The 20442-nt window shown below is 43.8% G+C and overlaps 1 protein-coding gene across 5 annotated transcripts in view; it reads left to right on the top strand.

The window, feature by feature from the left end:
* The first annotated feature begins 857 nt into the window (after positions 1 to 857).
* LOC310707033 (uncharacterized protein) overlaps positions 858 to 20442 on the top strand; it is a 182451-nt gene continuing 162866 nt past the window's right edge. For 4 of the 5 annotated variants that reach the window (XR_014526269.1, XR_014526274.1, XR_014526279.1 and 1 more), the window contains exon 1: positions 858 to 1082. Coding sequence is in view for 1 of the 5 variants with exons in the window: in XM_083503626.1 (XP_083359752.1) it covers positions 5364 to 5413 (50 nt within the window). In the remaining 4 variants the exon portion in view is untranslated. Of the gene's footprint in view, positions 1083 to 5280; positions 5414 to 20442 lie in introns of those variants that run through there. The other variant, XM_083503626.1, reaches the window with a different exon arrangement.

Below are 20442 nucleotides of genomic sequence, written 5' to 3'. Positions count from 1 at the left end.
AGTGATGACCATGTAATGAAGGGAAGTCAACAGATCTGGTTAATAAATAAAATAAAAACTACCCAATAGAACAACAGAATAGCACATTTTTTAAGGCCCTCTGAAAGAACCATTCTAGGTGGAGGGCGGGGGGTGGGTGCAGTGGGATTGTGGAAGAGGCAGCGTCTCAATACTGCTGTTAATGGATCTTCCCCCACGTCAACCTAGCAGCGCAAGTTGCGAAGGCCCAAATAACTTGCTCAGTTTCAAGAGCTGAGAAAAGCAAGGTTTCCTTCTCCTCCTGGGATTGTTGATTAAGGTTCATAGGCGCCGACTCCATGGGGCTTGAGGGGGCCCGAGCCTCCTCAAAAATTCGTTTGGGGGGGGCTCTGCCCCCCCAATAATCTCCGGCGCCCCTCCAGCAGAGCGCCATCGCCGCCCCTCCCCCAGCCCAAAATGCACAGGGTCGGGCTGCATGCCTCCTGCCCTCCCTCCCGAGCAAAAGCTCCACCCAATTTCCTTCGGAGCTACTTAATAGGCGCATCACGCTCTCCCCTATTCGCTCACGAGGAGGCGGCGCCACTTTATTTGCATATTCATGAGCTTATTTATTATTCATGAGCTTTCCCGGGCCCCCCCAATATTTTTTATAAGTCCGCGTCCCTGTTAAGGTTAGAGCACTGTCAGTCTCCCAGCTGGAGAGATCTTCCTAATTTAGCAAAGGGAGCACACTTTGAGACACTGTCACCACTGCCAGGCAAGGAATGTCCAAAGTGAGGAATTAACTCTTTTTTTGTCAAAAGTACACTTACAGGTTAGGAAAAGGCATGTCCGTGAGTGCTAAGCCTCTCAGCTACTCCTAGGTTTGCACCCAGTGAGGCTGCTGCAGCAACAGAGAGGCCTGGCCCCAGCCACAACTTATGTCCCTTCCCCACCTGAGCTGTGTGCAAAGACTCCATCTGTGTGCCGCCTGTTTCTGTTCCTCCCACCTCAATCCTCTCCTGGAGCAGTAAGTGATGCTCCTTTCAAAGATGAATCCTATGTTTATTATGTGTTATCTTCCACTTCACATTAGAAATGAAGGCCTGTTGAAGAAAGGCAAGGTAAGACTATTAAATGATTAAACCAACTAGCCAGTAACTATTTTCAACTGCATCAGGCTTGCCTGCCCCCCCCCCCCCATGAGTGAAAGGTTTCTTTCCTTAGTCAGCAACTAGACTTCCTTGAGATGGGACTGAGTGTAAAGAGCCACTGACAAGCATTTAGAAAACAGAGAGAAGACTTTCCTGCTTCGACTGGGCCACTTCACCACAGCAAGAGAGTCAGAGTTTCGTCTTCAGTCCACCAAAGGGCATATATTGATTCTATATGTTGCATTGACAGCCAACGGCTTTTTGTGGAATTATAAATAGGAATAGGCAAATATTGTTTTGACTAATTTCAAATCCACTTCAAATTTAATAGGTTTGAGATCTGAACAGGTTTTGAGGTTTGTTCTGTGTTGGGAACTGGGACTTTGCCAAAGTGTATCTGTACATTTAACTTGAACTTTCCAAGCCAAGTACATATTGGTTTCTCATTATAGGTCATTTACATTTCTTTATGTTTCCCGTTGCCTTGTGTTCCAGCTGCTTCATTGGCAGCAAATTTTGGAATAAATATGTCATTAATTTCCTGTAGGACTATGTTATGTAGCTCTTTCTATGTGATCATATGAGGGGAAATGGTAGCGAATAGCATAGTGAGTGGTTGGGAACTCTTTAATAGTTGAAATTAAGCATGTGAGGAGCCTAGTTGGGAAGACCCACATAATTTGTTTGTTTAAATCTGTATACCACTCTTCATTCAGAGATCACAACATAAAAATACAAAATTAGAACACAATATAAGAAAACAAAACTAAGCCAATAACCTCCGTTCCACAAACACATTTAAAAGATTGTTTAATCAGCCAAAGGCCTGGCTATAGAGAAACATTTTCACCTGATGCCTAAAAATATGTAAAGAAGCTGCCAGGAAGGCCTCCCTGGGGAGAGCACCCCACACAAGGGAAGCCACAGTGGAAGAGGCTCATTCTTGTGTCCCGGGGTGCCATGGGGAGCGGGCAGAGAGGCCAGTTAATGAGGAAGCAAGACTGTGGAATTGGCACAGACAGTAACACATTGATCCACCATCTGTCTTTCATATGAACTATTCCAGAGATGATTCTGAGGCCCTCATAAATGTTCCCTCACCAATGTAGGTCTGGTTGGTGTGGAGGAGGGAATACTTTTTTTGGCTGTGATTTTTGCTTTTAAAATGAGGGTTTCCCACACCACAAATCAACTGAACACCTCATTGCAGAAGAATACATAGAATATGAAGTGGCATAGATTAAGAAGGAAAGTTTTACATTTCTACATCCCTCAGGATCCTGTCATGCTACCAGACGTAAAGCAGGGCTAAGATTACACAAAATTATTATGGAATGTTTCTCTGCTAAATTTTCTCCAACATTTCTGACTCTTGATTTTTTTATTAGCATCAGAAATATTTTCTGTATTAGGACCAGCTAACGTTTCAATGCAGTATGTGAACTTTTGAGTTACACAGAACTCTTCCTCGGGCTTCAAAAAGGGGGGGGGGGAGAGATAGAGGGTGTTTATGGTTAAGTGCATGGCCTTAAGCTCACCTGCAGTTTTTTCCTCTCTTCATGCAAATGGAGGAAGCTGCACCTGAACTGTAAAGGCTGCACCTTGAGTAAAGGCTTTTGGGCTAGGCAGAGGCACAGATGAGACTATCACTTTGGAAAAAGAAAAGGAGAACAAGCTGTCTAACTGATACTTCCATAGGTGTTCATAAATCCTTACCCACCAAGCTAAGCATAGTTCACTGGGCATGTGTTTTGGCCTGGTATTATATTGGCAACACCCCTCTTTTCACACTGCTGGGTAGGCAGGTGGCCAAATGTATCAAGTACATACCCTCCAACATTTATCTGATGAAAATAAGGGGGGTCCCATTCCATAATGATAATTTTACTATTTATATCACACACATCTTACTGGGTTGCCCCAGCCACTCTGGGTAGCTTCCAACATACAAAAAAAAACCATAATAAAACATTAGACATCTAAAAAAACCTTCCCTATACAGTGGTACCTCGAGTTACAAACGCCTCAGGTTACAAACGCTTCAGGTTACAAACTCCGCTAACCTGGAAGAGTTACCTTGAGTTGAGAACTTTGCCCCAGGATGAGAACAGAAATCGTGTGCCAGTAGCGCAGCGGCAGAAAGAGGCCCCATTAGCGAAAGGATGCCTCTAGTTAAGAACAGTTTCAGGTTAAGAACGGACTTCTGGAACTAATTAAGTTCATAACTAGAGGTACCACTGTACAGGATTGCCTTCAGACACCTGGCGGGTTGGGATGCTGGACGAGAGGGGCCGTTGGACTGAGCCAGCAAGCTATTCTTACCTTCTTAGTTTCTTACCCCCCCCCCCTCAGAGCTACAATTCCCAGCAGCCCTTGAAAAACGACAGTGCCCAATAAGCCATGCATTCCCCAGCAACTGGTGTCTCTGATCTTGCAGACTGCGTGTTGCCACCATGGCGGGCAGCTGTTGACAGCACTCCCAGGTGTAAACATGCAGACACTCTCCTCTGCAGGCTCCTCACACATTAAGAGCAACATCACTATGAAAACATTAAATACTTAAAAATATCACTTCCCTACATGTAAATTAGCATATCAGAGAATTTTTTTATGTGTGAGGCATTCAAAGATATATACCCACAGTCCCAAATTATACCACCTCATTCTGCAAGACCTGTACAATGGATTGACCTACTTATTATTTTAAAATGCTTTTATTTGCCCTTAAAAATAAAAAAAGAATCTAGTAAAAGTGCATTTAAATAGAACTATTAAAGTTTTCAAGGTTCTTCACATTCATTATTATCATCACTATTTTTCTGTAATCCTTACAAGGTAGTTTTGTTGGCTCTGTATTATTAAATGAGGGGTTGAGGTTGAGAGACAATGGCTTCACTAAATCTAGAGAGTTTTCGGGTGAATTAAGATCTGACTGCTGTGCTCCTCTTCTGATATTTTACAGCAAAACAGTTTGCCAGCCCTGATAAACAAAAATGCTCAGAACGTGCAGTTTCACGGGATCACTAAAATGTGACAAATAAAATTGTGTCTGCTACATACAAAGGTTAATTTATTCACTTCCTTGTTTAAAAAGGAAAGGAAAGGAAAGCAGCTTTGGGAGAAGCAGTAAGAAGCAGAGAGGAAGTGGTATTTAACTCTTGGAATGGGAAAGTCTGCAGTTCCTCCACGGTTTCCCCACCTCACCCATTTTCAAACGTGAGGAAAGCAGGGGGAGGGAGGTATTTTGGAGCAGAGAAGGAAGAGGCAGTGGGGAATGGTTTTGCTACAACTTTCCTCCTCCCTGTTTCACACGGTCCCCACAGTAAGCTTTTTTGTGTGGGAAAAGACAGAGGAAAAAGTGCCACTGATTGTGAGTTTCACACATTACATGCGTACATGTAAAGCCTGGTTTAGCTTAGAAGCAGGGTTTGAGTTTACAAAATCGTAAACTGCATGGAAAGAAAGCATCAAACACCACTTGTCACCTTCTCACATAACAGCAGGGCCAAATTCACCCACTTGCCAAGTTGATTGGCAGTTAGAAGGAAGTGCTTCTCTACACAAACAGGAGATGATGACTGCCATCTTTGTGTCCTGCGAGTAGAGATGGGAAAGAAATTTGATTCTGCTTGTATTTTAATAAGAAACTACCTCATTCACACTTCTTGAATCAAAACGTGAACTGAAACCCAGCTGTCCTTCAATATTTGCACTTCTCCAAATTTTGCAGTGCTATTCTCCAACCACTCTTTACAAAAATGTGTATGTTGGGGAAAAGGGTGAATATGAAGGCATATATTTATGAAAAAAGCATACAAAAATGCTGTATATTGTGGGATTATTTTGGCAGTGATGTGTACATTAGTCAAAACTGCATACAAAAATGTGTTCATTAGGAGAAATTAACACAAAAACGGTGATGAATTCTCTTGGGGATTTTTGCAGATTGTTGGTTAAATGTGGAGAAATAAACTCACATTTGCAAAAAAAAAAAAAGAAGATACCAAGAGAACCTGAAGCTGGCACATTTGTCCAACCCTACATGCTCGGGGCCCCTGGGAAGCTGACCTGACTAGCTGTGGCTGGAAACAGAATCCTGGACCACAACAATATTCCCCCACCTGTTGCCCTCCAGATACTCTGGAGTACAACTCTCATCAGCATCAATCAGCATGCCTGTGCTGGATGGCCTGACGGGAATTACAGACAGTGGCCATTTTATGTGTGTCTCGTTGACTTAGGACCACACGCATGCTCATTGCCACGGCCCTGGAAGTGGCCAGAAAAGGGGGCATAACGAGGTAGGGTGGGGGTGGGAGGGGCTTATGCATGCAGGGGAGCATGGGGGGGGGTGCAGGAATGCAACACCTGGCTAGGGATGACTAGACTAGATGGATCTTGGTAGAATCTACAAAGCTCTTCTTCTTTTCTTAAAGCATTCACAGTCCCTGCATTTTATTTTGCGTTATTGCCAGGTCCCTAAATGCCAGTATAAACAGTTACCCTGTATAGAGAAATAAACCAGTATATTTCACTCTGGTTAAGCTGAAAAAGTTAGATAGCTAAGCACTGTTTATTTAATCTCCACACTGTGCTGAGTTAGAAATATGGGGATAATTATTGCATTCAAAAGTTAGCGCTCTCTGCTTCAAAAGAAACAAATGAAAGAACATATGGATTTCTTTAAAACTTCTCTTTGAAATAGTTTAACTTCACTGGGCTAATTTACAAGCAGTTTTAACATATGAAGAGTTCATTTCAGGACATAAGTTTTCCTGTGTGTGTGTGTGTGTTTTAAAATGTCTTCCTGTGTAAATCATTGGGGGGGGGAGAGAGAATTAGGCTCTGGACTCTGATGCTGTTGTATTTTGGCATTCTGCCTCTTGACTGTTTTATTGTCTACTTTGGCTGGACTCAAAGTTCCAGTTAGAGTTGCCTGCCAAAAAGAAAGGGGGAAAATGTTAGGTCCTTTAAGGATACTGAAAAATAAAGCCAGTTTTTAAATCTGCCACGTCCTGTAGGCAAATAAAAACCAAATCTCTATGGAGCTCAGACGTTCTTTCCTGTTCTCCTTTTTGGATTCCAAGTAGGAATGAAACCGTTTTCCTTTGCATCAAGTAAAAGGCTTCAAGGGCCTCACAGCTCTCTTACCAGGCATGCCGCCCCCTTCCCCTCATTCAGTCAAGTCAAGGTGAGGATTTACAGCCTCCAGTGGGAAAATTATTCCTCAGTTCAGGTTTTTGCACATTTTAAACAAGACAAACAATGTAAAATCTATATATCACTCTTGCACATCTGAGCTGTTCAGTGTGGTTTTGCTCTCAGGCTGTTGCCATGTAGGACGTTAAACCTATAAATGCTTCAGGGTTTTTAAGAATTATGAGTACAATCCTGCCAACAGTTAAGCACTTTGAAAGCCCACTGATTTCAGCTGAAATTTCTCCTCACTGAAATCACTGGGGCTTAAAAACTGTCACCTTTGCTTCTTTGTTACCTTTGTTTGATTATGACCTTTCTTTTATTACACTTTTGTAAGGAAGGAGGTGAAATGAACAAAGTCCCAAAACATAGGGTCAGGGGTACTCAAGGGTACGCAGTACCAGCACCTCATTTGTTCAGTATATATGATTTTCTTGGTTTACAAAAGTACACACCTTGTCTCTTTTTTCAGGTTGTACTCCTTCTTACAAATCAGTTACATTTAACTGTGAGACATTAGTGTTGAGTACAGTATAAGGTTGGGGAAGTTGAGTGGGGAGGGGGAGGCTTATATTCTTTTGTATGGTGTCCGTGTGGGGTTTTGTGTCAGCGTCAACTGGGTAAGTTCTCTTTCTCTTCGTTTATTACATTTCCTTGGTAGTGAGAGGTATTGGGGGCCAGGGTGTGGGTGCTTGTCTGTGGTTGTCTGCAGTGGGTTTGCATTTACGAGCGGGGGTGGGGGTGGTCCTTGTTAGGTCAGGTAAGCCAGATTGATTCGTATGCTGTTGATGGATTTTTGTCATTGTCTTGTTGGGCTGTGTATGTGATAAAGGGGAGCCATACCCTTCTTCTATTTGTTCCCATGTCAGTTTCAGTTTATTGGTTAGTTTTTCTAATAAGGCTGTTTCCCATACAATTTGATACCATTGGTTCGTGTTTACTCCTGACAGGTCTCTCCAGTGTCTGACTATGAGGTTTCTGGCTGCTGAGAGTAGGTGGGTTATAAACTCTCTATCCTGTGAGTGGTGATTATGATCTTGGAAGATGTTCAGCAGGGTCACTTCTGGGTGAGTTCTAATACCTGTTTAGTTATTTTGCATATCTCTTTTGCATATAGTACTGCTGTCCAGAAGAGTTGGATTTTAGGGCATTCCTACCACATGTGGAGGGATGTGCCTGTGGAGGTGCAGCCTCTCCTTGGTGAGGTTCCTGGGCATATCAGTGCCAGTGTCTATGGTGTTAAGTACCACCTGTAGGTGAGCTTCAGAGTGAGTTCCCTTCTTTTGGCTGATATGGACTTAAAGGGAGGTTTAGACCACATTCTAGTCCATTTGGTGGGGTTAATTTCATAGCCAATGTCATGCTCCCATTGTTCTTCGATTGCGTCAAGGGGGGTTGTGGGATTCTGGAGCAGTATTTTGTACATTGTGGATGCCATCCCTTTGCCGTGTCCCTCTGCTGTCAGGAGAAGGTTTTTGAAGGTGGTCCAGGGCCTAGTGGCTGCTGATTTTACTGCTGGATTGTTTAAGAAGCGTCTAGTTGACAATGTGTTAGCCAAGGTATTTGGGTGTCCCCTAGTTTGTCTTGTATTTCTTGTGCTGGTGTGGGTTTGTTGTTTTTGCAGAAGTCTTTTAGGCAGTGCAGGCCTTCGGCTTGCCAGGTGTTTATCTGGAGGTTTTGTGCTGGGGGTTAGGCCAGGGGGTTAGTGGGGATGGGGAGAGTTTGCCTGCTTTTCACTTCCTGTTCAGTGAACCTGTTCAGTGTTGTGGGGATTTTCTTTAGTTTATTTGGAGAAATGGGTGTGCTGTTGTGGAGATGTTTTCAACGGTCTCTCTCTCCAAGACCCATTGTTTCGTCTCGTTTTCTAGAATATACGGGATTATGTGGTATACTTGGTTGGCGATGTAACATAATTCTATGTTGGGGATTCCCTGTCCTCCTTCTGAGGAGGGGAGGTGCAGGTATTTAGGGCTTATTCTTATTATTTAGGGCTCTTTGTGTGATAAAATAAACGAGTGTAGCCACTTCTGGAGTTGGCTGGGGGAATCCAGATTGGGAGGATTTGGAATCAATAGGTTAGCTTTGAGAGAGTGATCATTTTGATCATGGCTATTTTGTCTGAGAAGGTGAAGTTGGCACTGTTCCATTTCCTCAAGTAACTGTTGATTTGTTGCCACAGGGGCTTGTAATTGTGGAGGTATAATTTGAGGTTTCTGGTTATTTGAACCCCTAGGTACCTGAATTTGGTGCCACAAAGTTTTATCTTTGTGATGTTGGTGAATTCCTTTTGGGTGTGTGTGTGTGTGTGTGTGTGTGTGTGTGTTGAAGCACATAGCCTCAGTTTTTGCAAAGTTTACTTGCAGGCCCGACACCACTGCGGATGTGTTGAGTTGCTGTGTTTATGGGGTCTGGTGTCATGACCATCAGGTTGACCTGCAACCCTAGTTTATAGGTTTTACCTTTTATTTCCACACCCTTGATATCTGGGGCTGCTCAGAGTCGGATTGCAAGGGGTTCCAGGGCCAAGATGAATAGGAAGGGAGACAGTGGGCATCCTTGTCTTGTGCCTCTTGGGATTGCTATGGTATTGGAGTCCATATTGCTAATTCTGCATTTTGCTGAGGCTTGGGAGTAAATTTGTAGGAAGTTGGGCCCAGATTTCATGTTAGTTAATACTGCTAATAGATATTTCAATTCTAAGCAATCAAAGGCTTTAAAGATGTCTAGGGACATGATCGCCAGTCGGAGTTTGGTCCTTTTGCTGTGTTCTATCAGATTCAGTAGTTTCCTCCTGGGGTCTGTTACGTTGCAACCAGGAACAAAGCCTGGTCAGCCCTGTTAGGAATCTTCTGATTTCCTGTTCAGGTTTAGTATCATTAAAAATAAAATAAAAATTGCCCGCTTTTAATTTTTATTTTCTCATTAAGAAATTGCCTTCTCACTATTACTATCATACATCTTATTTCTATCTTTTATTTTTTAGATTCCAACACCTAGGTAAACTGGTGCTCAGCTGAGGGAGAGTCCTTTTTGCTCCCCCCCGTTCAACTCCGGAGGCCTTCAGGCCTTGGAGCTTCACTGGGCCGTCAGCGGGGGGGGTGCTCCCAGTCCCAGCAAAGTTGAGGCCAGTGGGAGGGGGGTAGAAGTCCGGCACCTCTATTTTGTTCTTGTTAAAAAGTGTGTAACAACTTCATGGCAAGTACCAGCACCTATTTTTCTTTTTTTAAAAAGAAGCACTGGTGAGTGGGGACACTGCTCTCCTGCCCTGTAGTTTCCCAAGATGGATATTCTGCCATTGCATCCCAAGGCAGGGGACTTTGGGGTTTTACCTTCCAGGTTTTCAGTGCAGCAGCCAGAAACCACAGCACCCTCCACCTTGCTGCTTCAAGAGGTCAGTTGACCCATTGACCATCCCAATGAAGCTGCAACGCTTTTGCAACAGCACAAAATGAAAAGAAAAAAATGCATCCATTTCACTATGGAGAACTGGTCCTGCGACAAAGTTAGCATATATTGTGCCCATACAAGGTGACCAACAGAGATAGAACTTCATTGGATGTATGTCTCTCATACATCTTTCTCATTTAGTTATCACATTTATATCCTGTATTTTCCCCAAGGCGGTCAAAGCAGCCTATGTGAGGTGGGGGAGTGGCTGGATGCTATCCTTACAATAGCCCTGAGTGGTCCAGGGGAACTTTGTGGCTCAGTGCACATGAGGTCTCCCTGATCTGCCACACCACATTGGCTCTCATATATTAAAATGACAAATACTGAATAATATTCAGCTAGAACTGAAACAAATATCGTTGCCACAAAATTATCTTCAACATTCTCCTCTTTGAAAATCATGGATAGTAAATCCAATAGGTATAAAAAATATTCATATACACCTTAGAATATATATATTATTGTATATGTTATAAATACTAACATAGTCCTAGGCTACCTGTCTTGAACTGGAAGGATTTTGGGGAGGAACAGGATTTTGCTGAGAGGTGCAGCTGGGACTGGGTCACACGGGAGCAGGTGAGGGATGGGGAAGGAGAGGTTGTTGTAGACAATACTCACAGGGTGACAGAGGATGATGAGAGCGCAGGGGGCAGTGCACAGGAAGCCGAGCAGCGGGACCCAGAGCCAGAGAGGCCCCCGTCCCCATGAACACGACAGGCCCTAAGACATAGGGAACAGCGGGCAGAGCACTCCAGGATGCAGAGTCAGGCCAGGGCCTGCAGCCCAGTTCACTAGCTGGCCAGGTGGGGAAGGAGGCCTAGACTCCTCAGCTGGGGCAAGCTGGAGCAGGCAAGGGTCACATGCTCATCAAGCCCAGATGCTGCAGTCAGCAGACACAGGATCAGAAGGCAGCAGAGCTGAGGGGCTGTGTTTGTTAAACTGGCCACCTTGAGGGATCTTGTCTGGGATTCTCCTTGGACCTTCACAGGTTTCTACTTTGAGATTGCCTGCTGAGCTACTTACTGCTTACTTGGACTGACTCTGGACTGCATCTCCTGACTTGGCTTGTGTGGATTGGCATCTGGGACTTGGAACTTCATCTTGGCACACTGTCTGCCAGGTAGGCCAGGGGATAATAATAACCCCCCTTTGAGCTTCAATGGTTCTCATTAAACCCATAGAAGGTGCTATGAGAGGGAACTGATAAGGGGTGATGGATTTCCTGGTCGCCTTGTGCATTTGTAAATAAATCATGGGTGACAAAAATGTCAAATGACTTTGGGAAATGTCTTCCCAAAGTCAAACTCTGGCAAGTGCAGCCTGCAAAACTTCTCAATGCTTGGGGAAGTGGGGAGCATGTAACAATATATTTACTTTCACATGTTAGGCCATTGTTCCCCAATCTGGTGCCCTCTAAAGTGCCAACTGTTCTATCCTAACCATTGACTATGCTGGCCAGAACTGATGGAAATGGTAGTTCAAAACATCTGAAGGGTGGCCGCTTGGAGAAGGCTGCTTTAGGCACAGAAGGAGAACATTCTGTTAGACACAACAGTGGTCCAAGGGACAGCTAAGCATCCTGGCTACTGCCCTCCCCTCCAAGTTGTAGGTCAACCTGTGTGGAGTGAGATATTGGGCAGGGGTTGCAATCTGGAATTAAGAGGGTCAGGATTTCTGCTGGCAGAAATTTCTTCCACTTTTATCATGCCATGTAAGTTCTGTATAGTTCTTGAGACGTTGATCTGTTAACATGCTGAGGCTTCCCTGAAGAATGATTCACCTCTCAGCCTTGTGGTTCTCCTTCTGTGATTTCAGCCAACAATTGGAAAGAAGTCTTCAGTGCCTTCTTAAACTTCCTGCAACATTCCCCTTTGCTCCTCCGGGTTAATCTGGCGATTAGGAGGGGATTTAGGCCTACTTTGGGCTAGGAGTCCTCCCGGCTTGGACTGCATGCACTGACAGTGCTCTTGCCTTTAGGAGGCTACTGCTCAGTCTTCTGTTTCTTCCCTCAGAGTCTAACGTATATATCAAATTTTCCTGGCAGGAACAATGGCTTTTGCTTTAAAGGGAGTGGGGAGCTTAACTTTGTGTTCTCTAGAAGCCTGCATGCTCTTATTAGAAACAAAAAATTTAGTCTTTCAGGTAGAACAGAGGGAAGACCAGTAGGGTTGCTCCTCGCTCATAACTGTATGGCCTGGTCCCATTTCAGGAGCAATATCCATAATAATGAGAAATGTTATGAGAAAAGTTTACTTACACAGTAGTTGTTGTTTTTTCTGGGAAAAATTTTGTCCAAGCAAATTTCAGTCACCATGGTGACTGCAGGGGAAATGGACTGTTTTTTTTAAGGAAAAAAAGAAATACGAAAATTCTACTTACAATTAGTGACTGAATGGTATGGAAGATATACAGTGCTCTGTGATTATGTATGGTGAAGCAGCCCACCATATGTAGCAGATGTTAATATTAAATTATTTATAGGTACTTCTACATGCTCAGCAGAAGGGATGCGGGTGGCGCTGTGGGTTAAACCACAGAGCCTAGGACTTGCTGATCAGAAGGTTGGCGGTTCGAATCCCCGCGACGGGGTGAGCTCCCTTTGCTCGGTCCCTGCTCCTGCCAACCTAGCAGTTCGAAAGCACATCAAAGTGCAAGTAGATAAATAGGTACCACTCTGGCGGGAAGGTAAACAGCATTTCCGTGCGCTGCTCTGGTTCACCAGAAGTGGCTTAGTCATGCTGGCCACGTGACCCGGAACTGTACTCCGGCTCCCTCGGCCAATAAAGCAAGATGAGCGCTGCAACCCCAGAGTTGGCCACAACTGGACCTAATGGTCAGGGGTCCCTTTACCCTTTATACATGTTCAGCTGAATGGGATCACTCCCCCCCCCCGCCCGCCCCAGCCTGTGTGTCTGGGCAAAGAAGTGAAAAAGCCGACACGTGTGCAAAACAGTTCATAGCTAAGGCCTTCTCCATGCCACCACTTTGTGCTACATCATACCAGGTAAATTTCAACAAGCCTAACGCACTCCTGGTATCAGCCTGGCTGGGGGGGGGGGGTGTCAGGTGCATAATGGGAGCAACTCAGTGCTTTTTTCTAAAAAAATGTTTAGGGGTACTCTCCTTGTGACTCAAGAAAATCACTGGGAAAGGAAAGGAAGCCACCATCAGAGGTGGCAACAGAGAAACTGACCAATCACTGTGCTAGATTCCAGCCCCTACTTCACACATTAAATGCCTGCTTCCATCTGAGACTCAGGAAACACCATGAGAGGAAATGCTACCCGCCATCAGGGGTAGCAGCGGAAGTGACGCTTCACCGTGCTAGAGAAGAAACTAACAATTTAATTTTTTTACTTTCTTCTCCCGTTAGATTCACAAAATGTTTATGGGTATGCGTCCCCCTACGTCCCCCCAGAAAAAAAGGACTGGAGCAACACACCTTGCCAACAAAGGTCCGTATAGTTAAAGCTCTGGTTTTCCCAGTAGTGATGTATTGAAGTGAGAGCTGGACCATAAAGAAGGCTGATCACCGAAGAATGGATGCTTTTGAATTCTGGTGTTGGAGGAGACTCTTGAGAGTCCCGTGGACTGCAAGAAGATCAAACCTCTCCATTCTGAAGGAAATCAGCCCTGAGTGCTCACTGGAAGGACAGATCCTGAAGCTGAAGTTCCAATACTTTGGCCACCTCATGAGAAGAGAAGACTCCCTGGAAAAGACCCTGATGTTGGGAAAGATAGAGGGCACAAGGAGAAGAGGACGACAGAGGACGAGATGGTTGGACAGTGTTCTCGAAGCTACCAGCATGAGTTTGACCAAACTGTGGGAGGCAGTGGAAGACAGGAGTGCCTGGCGTGCTCTGGTCCAGGGGGTCACGAAGAGTCGGACACAACTAAATGACTAAACAACAACAACAACACATCCACAAAGCAGCACCCAGCAAATGGAGCCGTCCTGCTCTTTGCAGTGTGGTCACAAGGGGAAATGAGATGGAGTGCCGCCTTCCCCTGCCTTCCTCCTGACTTGTGTGTAACTTGCATCTTATGCTTATTTTACAAGGGCTCTGTGGAATATTCATTGCAGTCAAACCAACAAATCATGTTTTGGCAGATAGGCACATGAAGGGGCTGAGGCCCGTAGGGATCACTTCCCTATTGTGGCCTGAGGGCGTAGCTATATATCTGCTCCTCCCTGCCTGGGCACAGCCCCACCCCCGCTCTTCTCCATCATACCTACGGCTACAACATTAGAACAACTGCAAATAGGAGCTCATGCTCAGACTCCATTTTTAAGCTAGACCTTAGTACTGTATGTCTTAGAAACTCAATTAGCATTTTAAGACTGCCTGCACAAATCTGCTGAATCTGCTATTCTTTAAGATGTATACTGAGTGAGTAATTTTTTTCCTACCTTTTACAAGACTTGTTTCTGTGTGGTTATTATTTTAAGGGAGAAAAAAGGAGATAATACCAGGAAGATCCAGTTCACCTCAAAGCATTCTGGATTATTAATACCGAAAGGCTAAAACTAGCCTGTCTAATCCATCTGACTGTGTTGCCCCAGCCACTTTGATGAAGAAAGGATAATAAGGCAGGATGGATTCATTGAAGTATCAGGAAATCCCAGGAGGAAACATCATGCTGTCTGTGAGGAAGCTGAAGCTTGGTGTCATTGAACCTTCCAACAGGACAATGATCCCAAGCACCCCTCAAATTCCACCAAGGCTTGGTTACAGAAGAAGTCTTGGAAGGTTCTACAGTGGCCATCACAGTCATCTGAATTGAACCCCAATGTCTGGTGAGATTTGAAGAAGGCAAATGCAAGAATATTATTGAACTGGAGGCCATTGCTCATGAGGAATGGGCTAAGATTCCTCAGGAACGCTGCCGCAAGCTGCTGTCTGGCTATGCATCTGGTTTGCAGCAGGTCATAGCAGCAAAAGGCTGCTCTACTAAGTACTAAAGATGCTTGACATGAAGGGGTTGAATAATAGTGACACTGGAGAAGCCAGTGTAAGTTGCAATTTCAGCTGAATTTGAACCTGAAGCATCCATTGTGTTGAGCTATTTCATTTTTTTAAATAATAATTTTTATTAAGTTTTCCATTTTAACAATCCAATCAAATCACATTAAATATTCCAAATTATACAAATATATATCATGAAGTCCAAATATTTTGCCAAATTATAATTTTTTTGTTGGGGGTTCCCATGCTTCAAGTTCAGTGGGGTCTAATCATCTCATATTTCTACTGCTTTGAGTGTCCACTAGTCCCATCTTTAAATTTTCTTGTTATTATCCTTCTTCTTTCATAGCCTCTGAGTTGTTTCCACAGGCGAGCTGAAATGAACAATATTATGCTTCTGTGTGAACTTTCTATGACTCCCCCCCTTTTTTTTCAGCTGATAAGACTTTCATTTGCAATATGTCCTCACACGCTGGTATTTATGCCGAATCCATCCAAAAGTCCTTCTCGGGTGGCAGACGCCATCTTTCCTCAGTTCCGATGAAATAGAATCTAGGTGTTTGCTCATTAATTTTCTCAGACAGGTTGCACCAAACATTAGTCTTTCCAGAGGAGGATTGCCAAATCGAACTTGAGATACCGAGATACCGATATAATAACAAAGTAAGGGCTCGCCTCCCCCTATGACTATTAATCTCTGCAACACAGTCTGTCTCATAATGGGCAGATCCCGATTACAAGAGTCTTTTATCTTCTTCCAAATATTTCGAAAAACAAAGGCTTTAGATAATATTATTATTTCCACACCATTTATATTTTCCAATCTCACTTGCTATAGGTAATATAGACGGTTCTTCTGGGGCGGGGGGTTGTTAGGTAGTATCGTAGTAGAAAAAGAAAAAGTTTAATCCCCCCTCCTTTCCATTCCGTTTCAACATACCGGCTTAGATGTTATTCTTTGATGTTATCTTTCTTCCAATCCGTCACTCTTAGCATCTCAGTGGCTGGCTTAATTAGCAGATAAAATACCCTTTCTTCGCTCGAAGCATGTCCATAAATCTAATATCCAATCTTTTATCTTAAGAAATGGAACTTGGAGTGCTCACAGAGACAGCATCCAGGAGATCCAAGCTCCCTCAAGGGCTTTCCACCCAGTGCCCCCACCCCCTCCTTCTTTTCGACTCGGGGGTGGTTTGTGGGCAGCCGCGGATGAGACTGCATCTCCCCTTCTACCGGGAAGAAACCTGGGAGGCTGATTACTCCCATCTCAGCCTCTTAATTACCTCATGTGAGCTGGAGAGATGGTATTGTTGGCCATCTTCCGTGGCGCCCCTAGCGGAGCCCCCGTGTTGAGCTATTTCAATCGCTTTTGTTTGATTGCTCATTGCAGACAGCTGAAATTTTGATAATAAACACAATTTACAGTGGGGGTTGAGTCATTTTGATTGCAACTGTATATACTGTCCTAGTATCCATGAGCATGATGACCAGCCTAAAAATATTTTAAAAATAAAATAAAGAAAAATATGTGAAGAATTGGCTATTATTTATTAAATGTCTTTACCACCCTTCATCCGAGGATCACAGGGCAGGTTACAATATATATACACTTCCTTTTGTAATTTCTGAAGCTATTGCCAATAAACTTAATTGGGTACACTTGGGTTCTAGTATTCTAGGGAGGAAGAAACATTTATTTTTATCAGAAGTTTTCATACTAATTGTAATTGTATATAATATGTTCCAGCATGTTCTTCCTTGGAGTGCCCTCTCATACCCTCCAACATTTCTCAGATGAAAATAAGGGCATTCTATTCTACACCAGGAAGCTTTTCCCGCGGATGATCTTGCTGCACACATAGACATCATGTATGGTACATCTGTCACCTTGAGCCAATTGCAACCTCTCCACCGAACTTACCTCACAGGATTGTTGTAAAGAGAAAATGTGTGAGGGAAGGGATCGTGTACAACACCTTCCACAGATAAATGGAATGAAATAAATTTTCAGAGGTAAGCTGGCTTGAGTCCCTGTCAGGGAAAAAGCCAGGTAACAATAACAACAACAATAAAAAATAGAAATTGTCAGAATGATCAGAAACACACCAGAGAGTAAATCCTACTGCACTCAGTGGGATTTACTTCTGAGTAAAAATGCTTAGGATTGCAGTATAAGGCTGCCCAGTCTTTACCCAGTTACCTGGGAGTAAGTTCCACTGAATACCGTAGGGCTTCTGAGCAGAGATGTAAAGGCTTGCTGTATGAGGCTCCATTTGCAATAAGCTTCACATATTTCCTAAGAAATGGCTGGCTGCTGAAGCATTGCAATTGAAGAGTTTAAAGTGAATTGATGACATTTTCCTTCAGAAGTATAGGGAGGGCTTCATATGCCAGCTTCACCATTTCCTTCATTTGAGGCAAGGATTTTATTTTCGGTTTAAACAGGACTCTGTTTTTGTACGTACAGACACACACACACACCACTTTCAATTGTTTGCTGTGATGGGGAGGGGAGGAAAAAGGAAAACTGGGACATTATGGGATCAATCAGAAACTGGGGTGGCTTCTGCAATTCTGAGACTGTCCTTGGAAAATTGGGACATTTGGAAGATCTGCACTCTGAAGTGGGACGCACAGTGGTAGATCCACTTCTGCTTCCAAAATCCTTGCTGGTCAGGGCAGGAGCTGTGGGGGGAGGGGCAGAGTTCTTCTCTTTGCCTGTGTCCCCCCCCCCCCCTTGCCAGAGTCTGCAGGTGTACGGTTAGCTACTTCCACAAGCAGCAGCTTTCTGCCTGTGAAGTGATCCACTTCACTGCTGGCACAGTTCTCTGCCAGAAGAGGTGCAGCAGTTTTCCTTCTGAACCTTCTCCGGCCTGTGGATCTGGGGCCTAGAATTGCATTGCTTGCAATACGATACGATAATCTTTATTGTCATTGTCCCATGCAGAACAACGAAATTGAAAGTCTACATCAGACATTCAGAAACCAACAAGCCTGCTATCCCAGCTATCCCAGCCTGGTTAACCCCCTAAAATCTCTGATACCCCATAATTAAATACAATAGACTCCCACAGAGACTACCTTACACTGCGTTTGAAACCTGCGCTTACAACCTGTGCCTGAATACAAATGCCCCAAATGCTTGACCTTTCTTCCTAGGGAACTGCCCCTCTCCCAGCTCCACAACAGCCCTTTTTGACAGCATTATAGACCATAGTCAGACCACAGAGTTGCACAGTAGCATTAAGTATTATTTTCAGTCCCTCTTCTTATCATTATTAAGGTTGAAGTTTGTTTGTTGAGTTACTGCATTTTAGACCACTCAAGAGCAGAAGCTTCTTTGGGCAGCTTACAATACATGTTAAACCAAAAACAAATATAATCATAAAGCAAATACAGATTAAAGTCAGCAACTGCAGGTAAAGTTATGATAGCAAAAACCGCATCAGCTCTGTAAAATTCCACAGATCTGAGTACTTTAATAAATATCTTTAGTCACTAAAAGTTTTTAAAGTTTAAAAAGCCTGGGCCCAGAAACGGACAGGAAGCCACTGCCAGTGAAAAAGCACTGGTTTCATATATGACCATATTCTGTTGTCTTGTGGCCTATTCTGGACCAGTTGAAGTGACTGGAGCATTTTCAAAGGCTGGCCCATGTATGATGCATTGCTGCAATCCAAGTGAGAGGTTATCAGCTTGGATAACTAGAGGAAGGCTGGTACAATATACGTATCAGTCAAGTACTACAGTCCAATTTCCCTATATTCTGAGCAGGTTAGGTGAGTGCTTGAATTGTGCCCAGCCCTGCTGGCCTCCAGCTACAGTGACACCAGCATAATTGAGCAGGCATGGACCTCTTTCTGTTCCATCTGCCAAACAGGCAGATTCCCACCGGGTGGCAGCCTGCAAAAATCCCCCAATTGGGTGAGGAGTGGGCAGGTCTCAGCTGGCCCAAGATCAGCTGTATCCTCAGTCAGCCACAATCACTGAGCCAGCTCCAGGTTTAGATTACACAGTATCCTGGTAAAAAAAAACTCTGAGACATAGAAGCTGCTCATTCTCTCCAGCAACAAGGCTGAGGGTGAGTGCAAGTCCTCCAGAACAAAATGAACACCACTTAGCTGGCAAACTGCCCATTAACAGCACCTCCATCTTAATGGGATTGAGTGCCAGTTTATTCATCTTTGACCAGTATGTTACCATGTCCTGAGACCGATTTAAAAACACCATCATCTGGATTTGATAAAAAGGAGAGCTTCAACTGTTCCCCAGGCAGATATTAGTGACATCTTGCAATAGGACGTCCTTCAGCAGCTTCATGTAGATGCACTACCATTGCGCAACCATACAATAGTTTCTGCAAACTGTTCCACTGCCATATTGAGATATTTCCTTAGGTAGCCACCACCAGTTCAAACTCCAACAAGGCAAGTTTGGGATTTTATTCACTGATTCATTTTTACTATTTAATAAAACAAGATTTCTAAGCCATTTACACAAGTTACAATGATAAAATCGCAAACAAAAAGTAAATGCACAATCAAAATATCACAAAAAGCTGATAAAACATTAAAATAGAAATAGTGAGCAGTGTTATTCGAAAGTTGAGATGGTGGGGTGTGTTTTTTTTGTTTTGTTTTTTATGCCAATACTTGTCACAAATCTAATGGAAATGGCCCGAGCCAGACCCCTGGTGCATTTTTGGCCCCAGTTCATGTCTGCTCTGTGGGTTGTTTTGCCCATTACACAGCAACAAGCCACAACCAGTCAGGGCTTCTGATGAGCGCGCACATAGGTGTGCTTGAAAAACACCTAGAAATTATAATTATATGAGGAGGCCCTGTTAGAAGTAACTCTCCAAGGCCTTAAGAGGTGTTTCCCCATCCCATAATCCGAGACCCTTTAAGGAGAGATGCCAAGGAATGAACTTGGTGCCTTTTATGGGCACAGAGCCATAACCAGCAGGAAATTTTGGTTAAATGAGAAATATAATATGACATCTAGTTCAGAGATCTGATGATGTGCTATGATGGAGAAAGCACAAGGCATTTTTAAAATTCCTGCACCTGCCTCCCCCCACCCCCCTCATGCCCACCCAACAGTGCAGTGGTTTTTAAAATATTAATGGTTCTGGCAATAGCAATTTATCTGCTTATCATATGCTGCCTTCTCTGTGCCATGTTTAAGTAAGTGTAAAAGCCACTTATTTCCAGTAACATTAATTTTTTTAATGGATTCATTTAGGGTCATGTATTTCAGCAAAAATAGATAGCTTTATTTCATTTCGCACCCAGCATGTCGACTGTTGTAACATTTGACCAGTTATTAATCAAGGAGCTAAAAGGTTGACTGTTCCAATTGAGATACATTAGCTTGCATTCAATATTAATAGCTTCTGCCAATATTTATTTTGCCCATTATTTAAGTGGCTGGTGTCATTAATACTCCAGTCTTTCACTTGATGTCAGCATTTTGAAGCAAAGCTACTGGGAGTGCAGGGGGCACGAGATGGACTGAAATCCACCTGTGGACCCACCTGAGTGCTTGGGGGATGTATGGAGACTCCTTTGGCACTGCCAGAATCACAGAATCACAGAATCATAGAGTTGGAAGAGAGTCCAACCCCCTGCCAAGCAGGAAACACCATCAGAGCACTCCTGACATATGGTTGTCAGGCCTCTGCTTAAAGACCTCCAAAGTAGGAGACTCCA

Source organism: Podarcis liolepis (assembly GCF_965112155.1).
Source record: "Podarcis liolepis genome assembly, chromosome: 5".
In the NCBI taxonomy this organism is placed as follows: domain Eukaryota; kingdom Metazoa; phylum Chordata; class Lepidosauria; order Squamata; family Lacertidae; genus Podarcis; species Podarcis liolepis.
The sequence above is the reverse complement of the archived record's forward strand: the minus strand, read 5'-3'. Positions and strand labels throughout refer to the sequence as shown.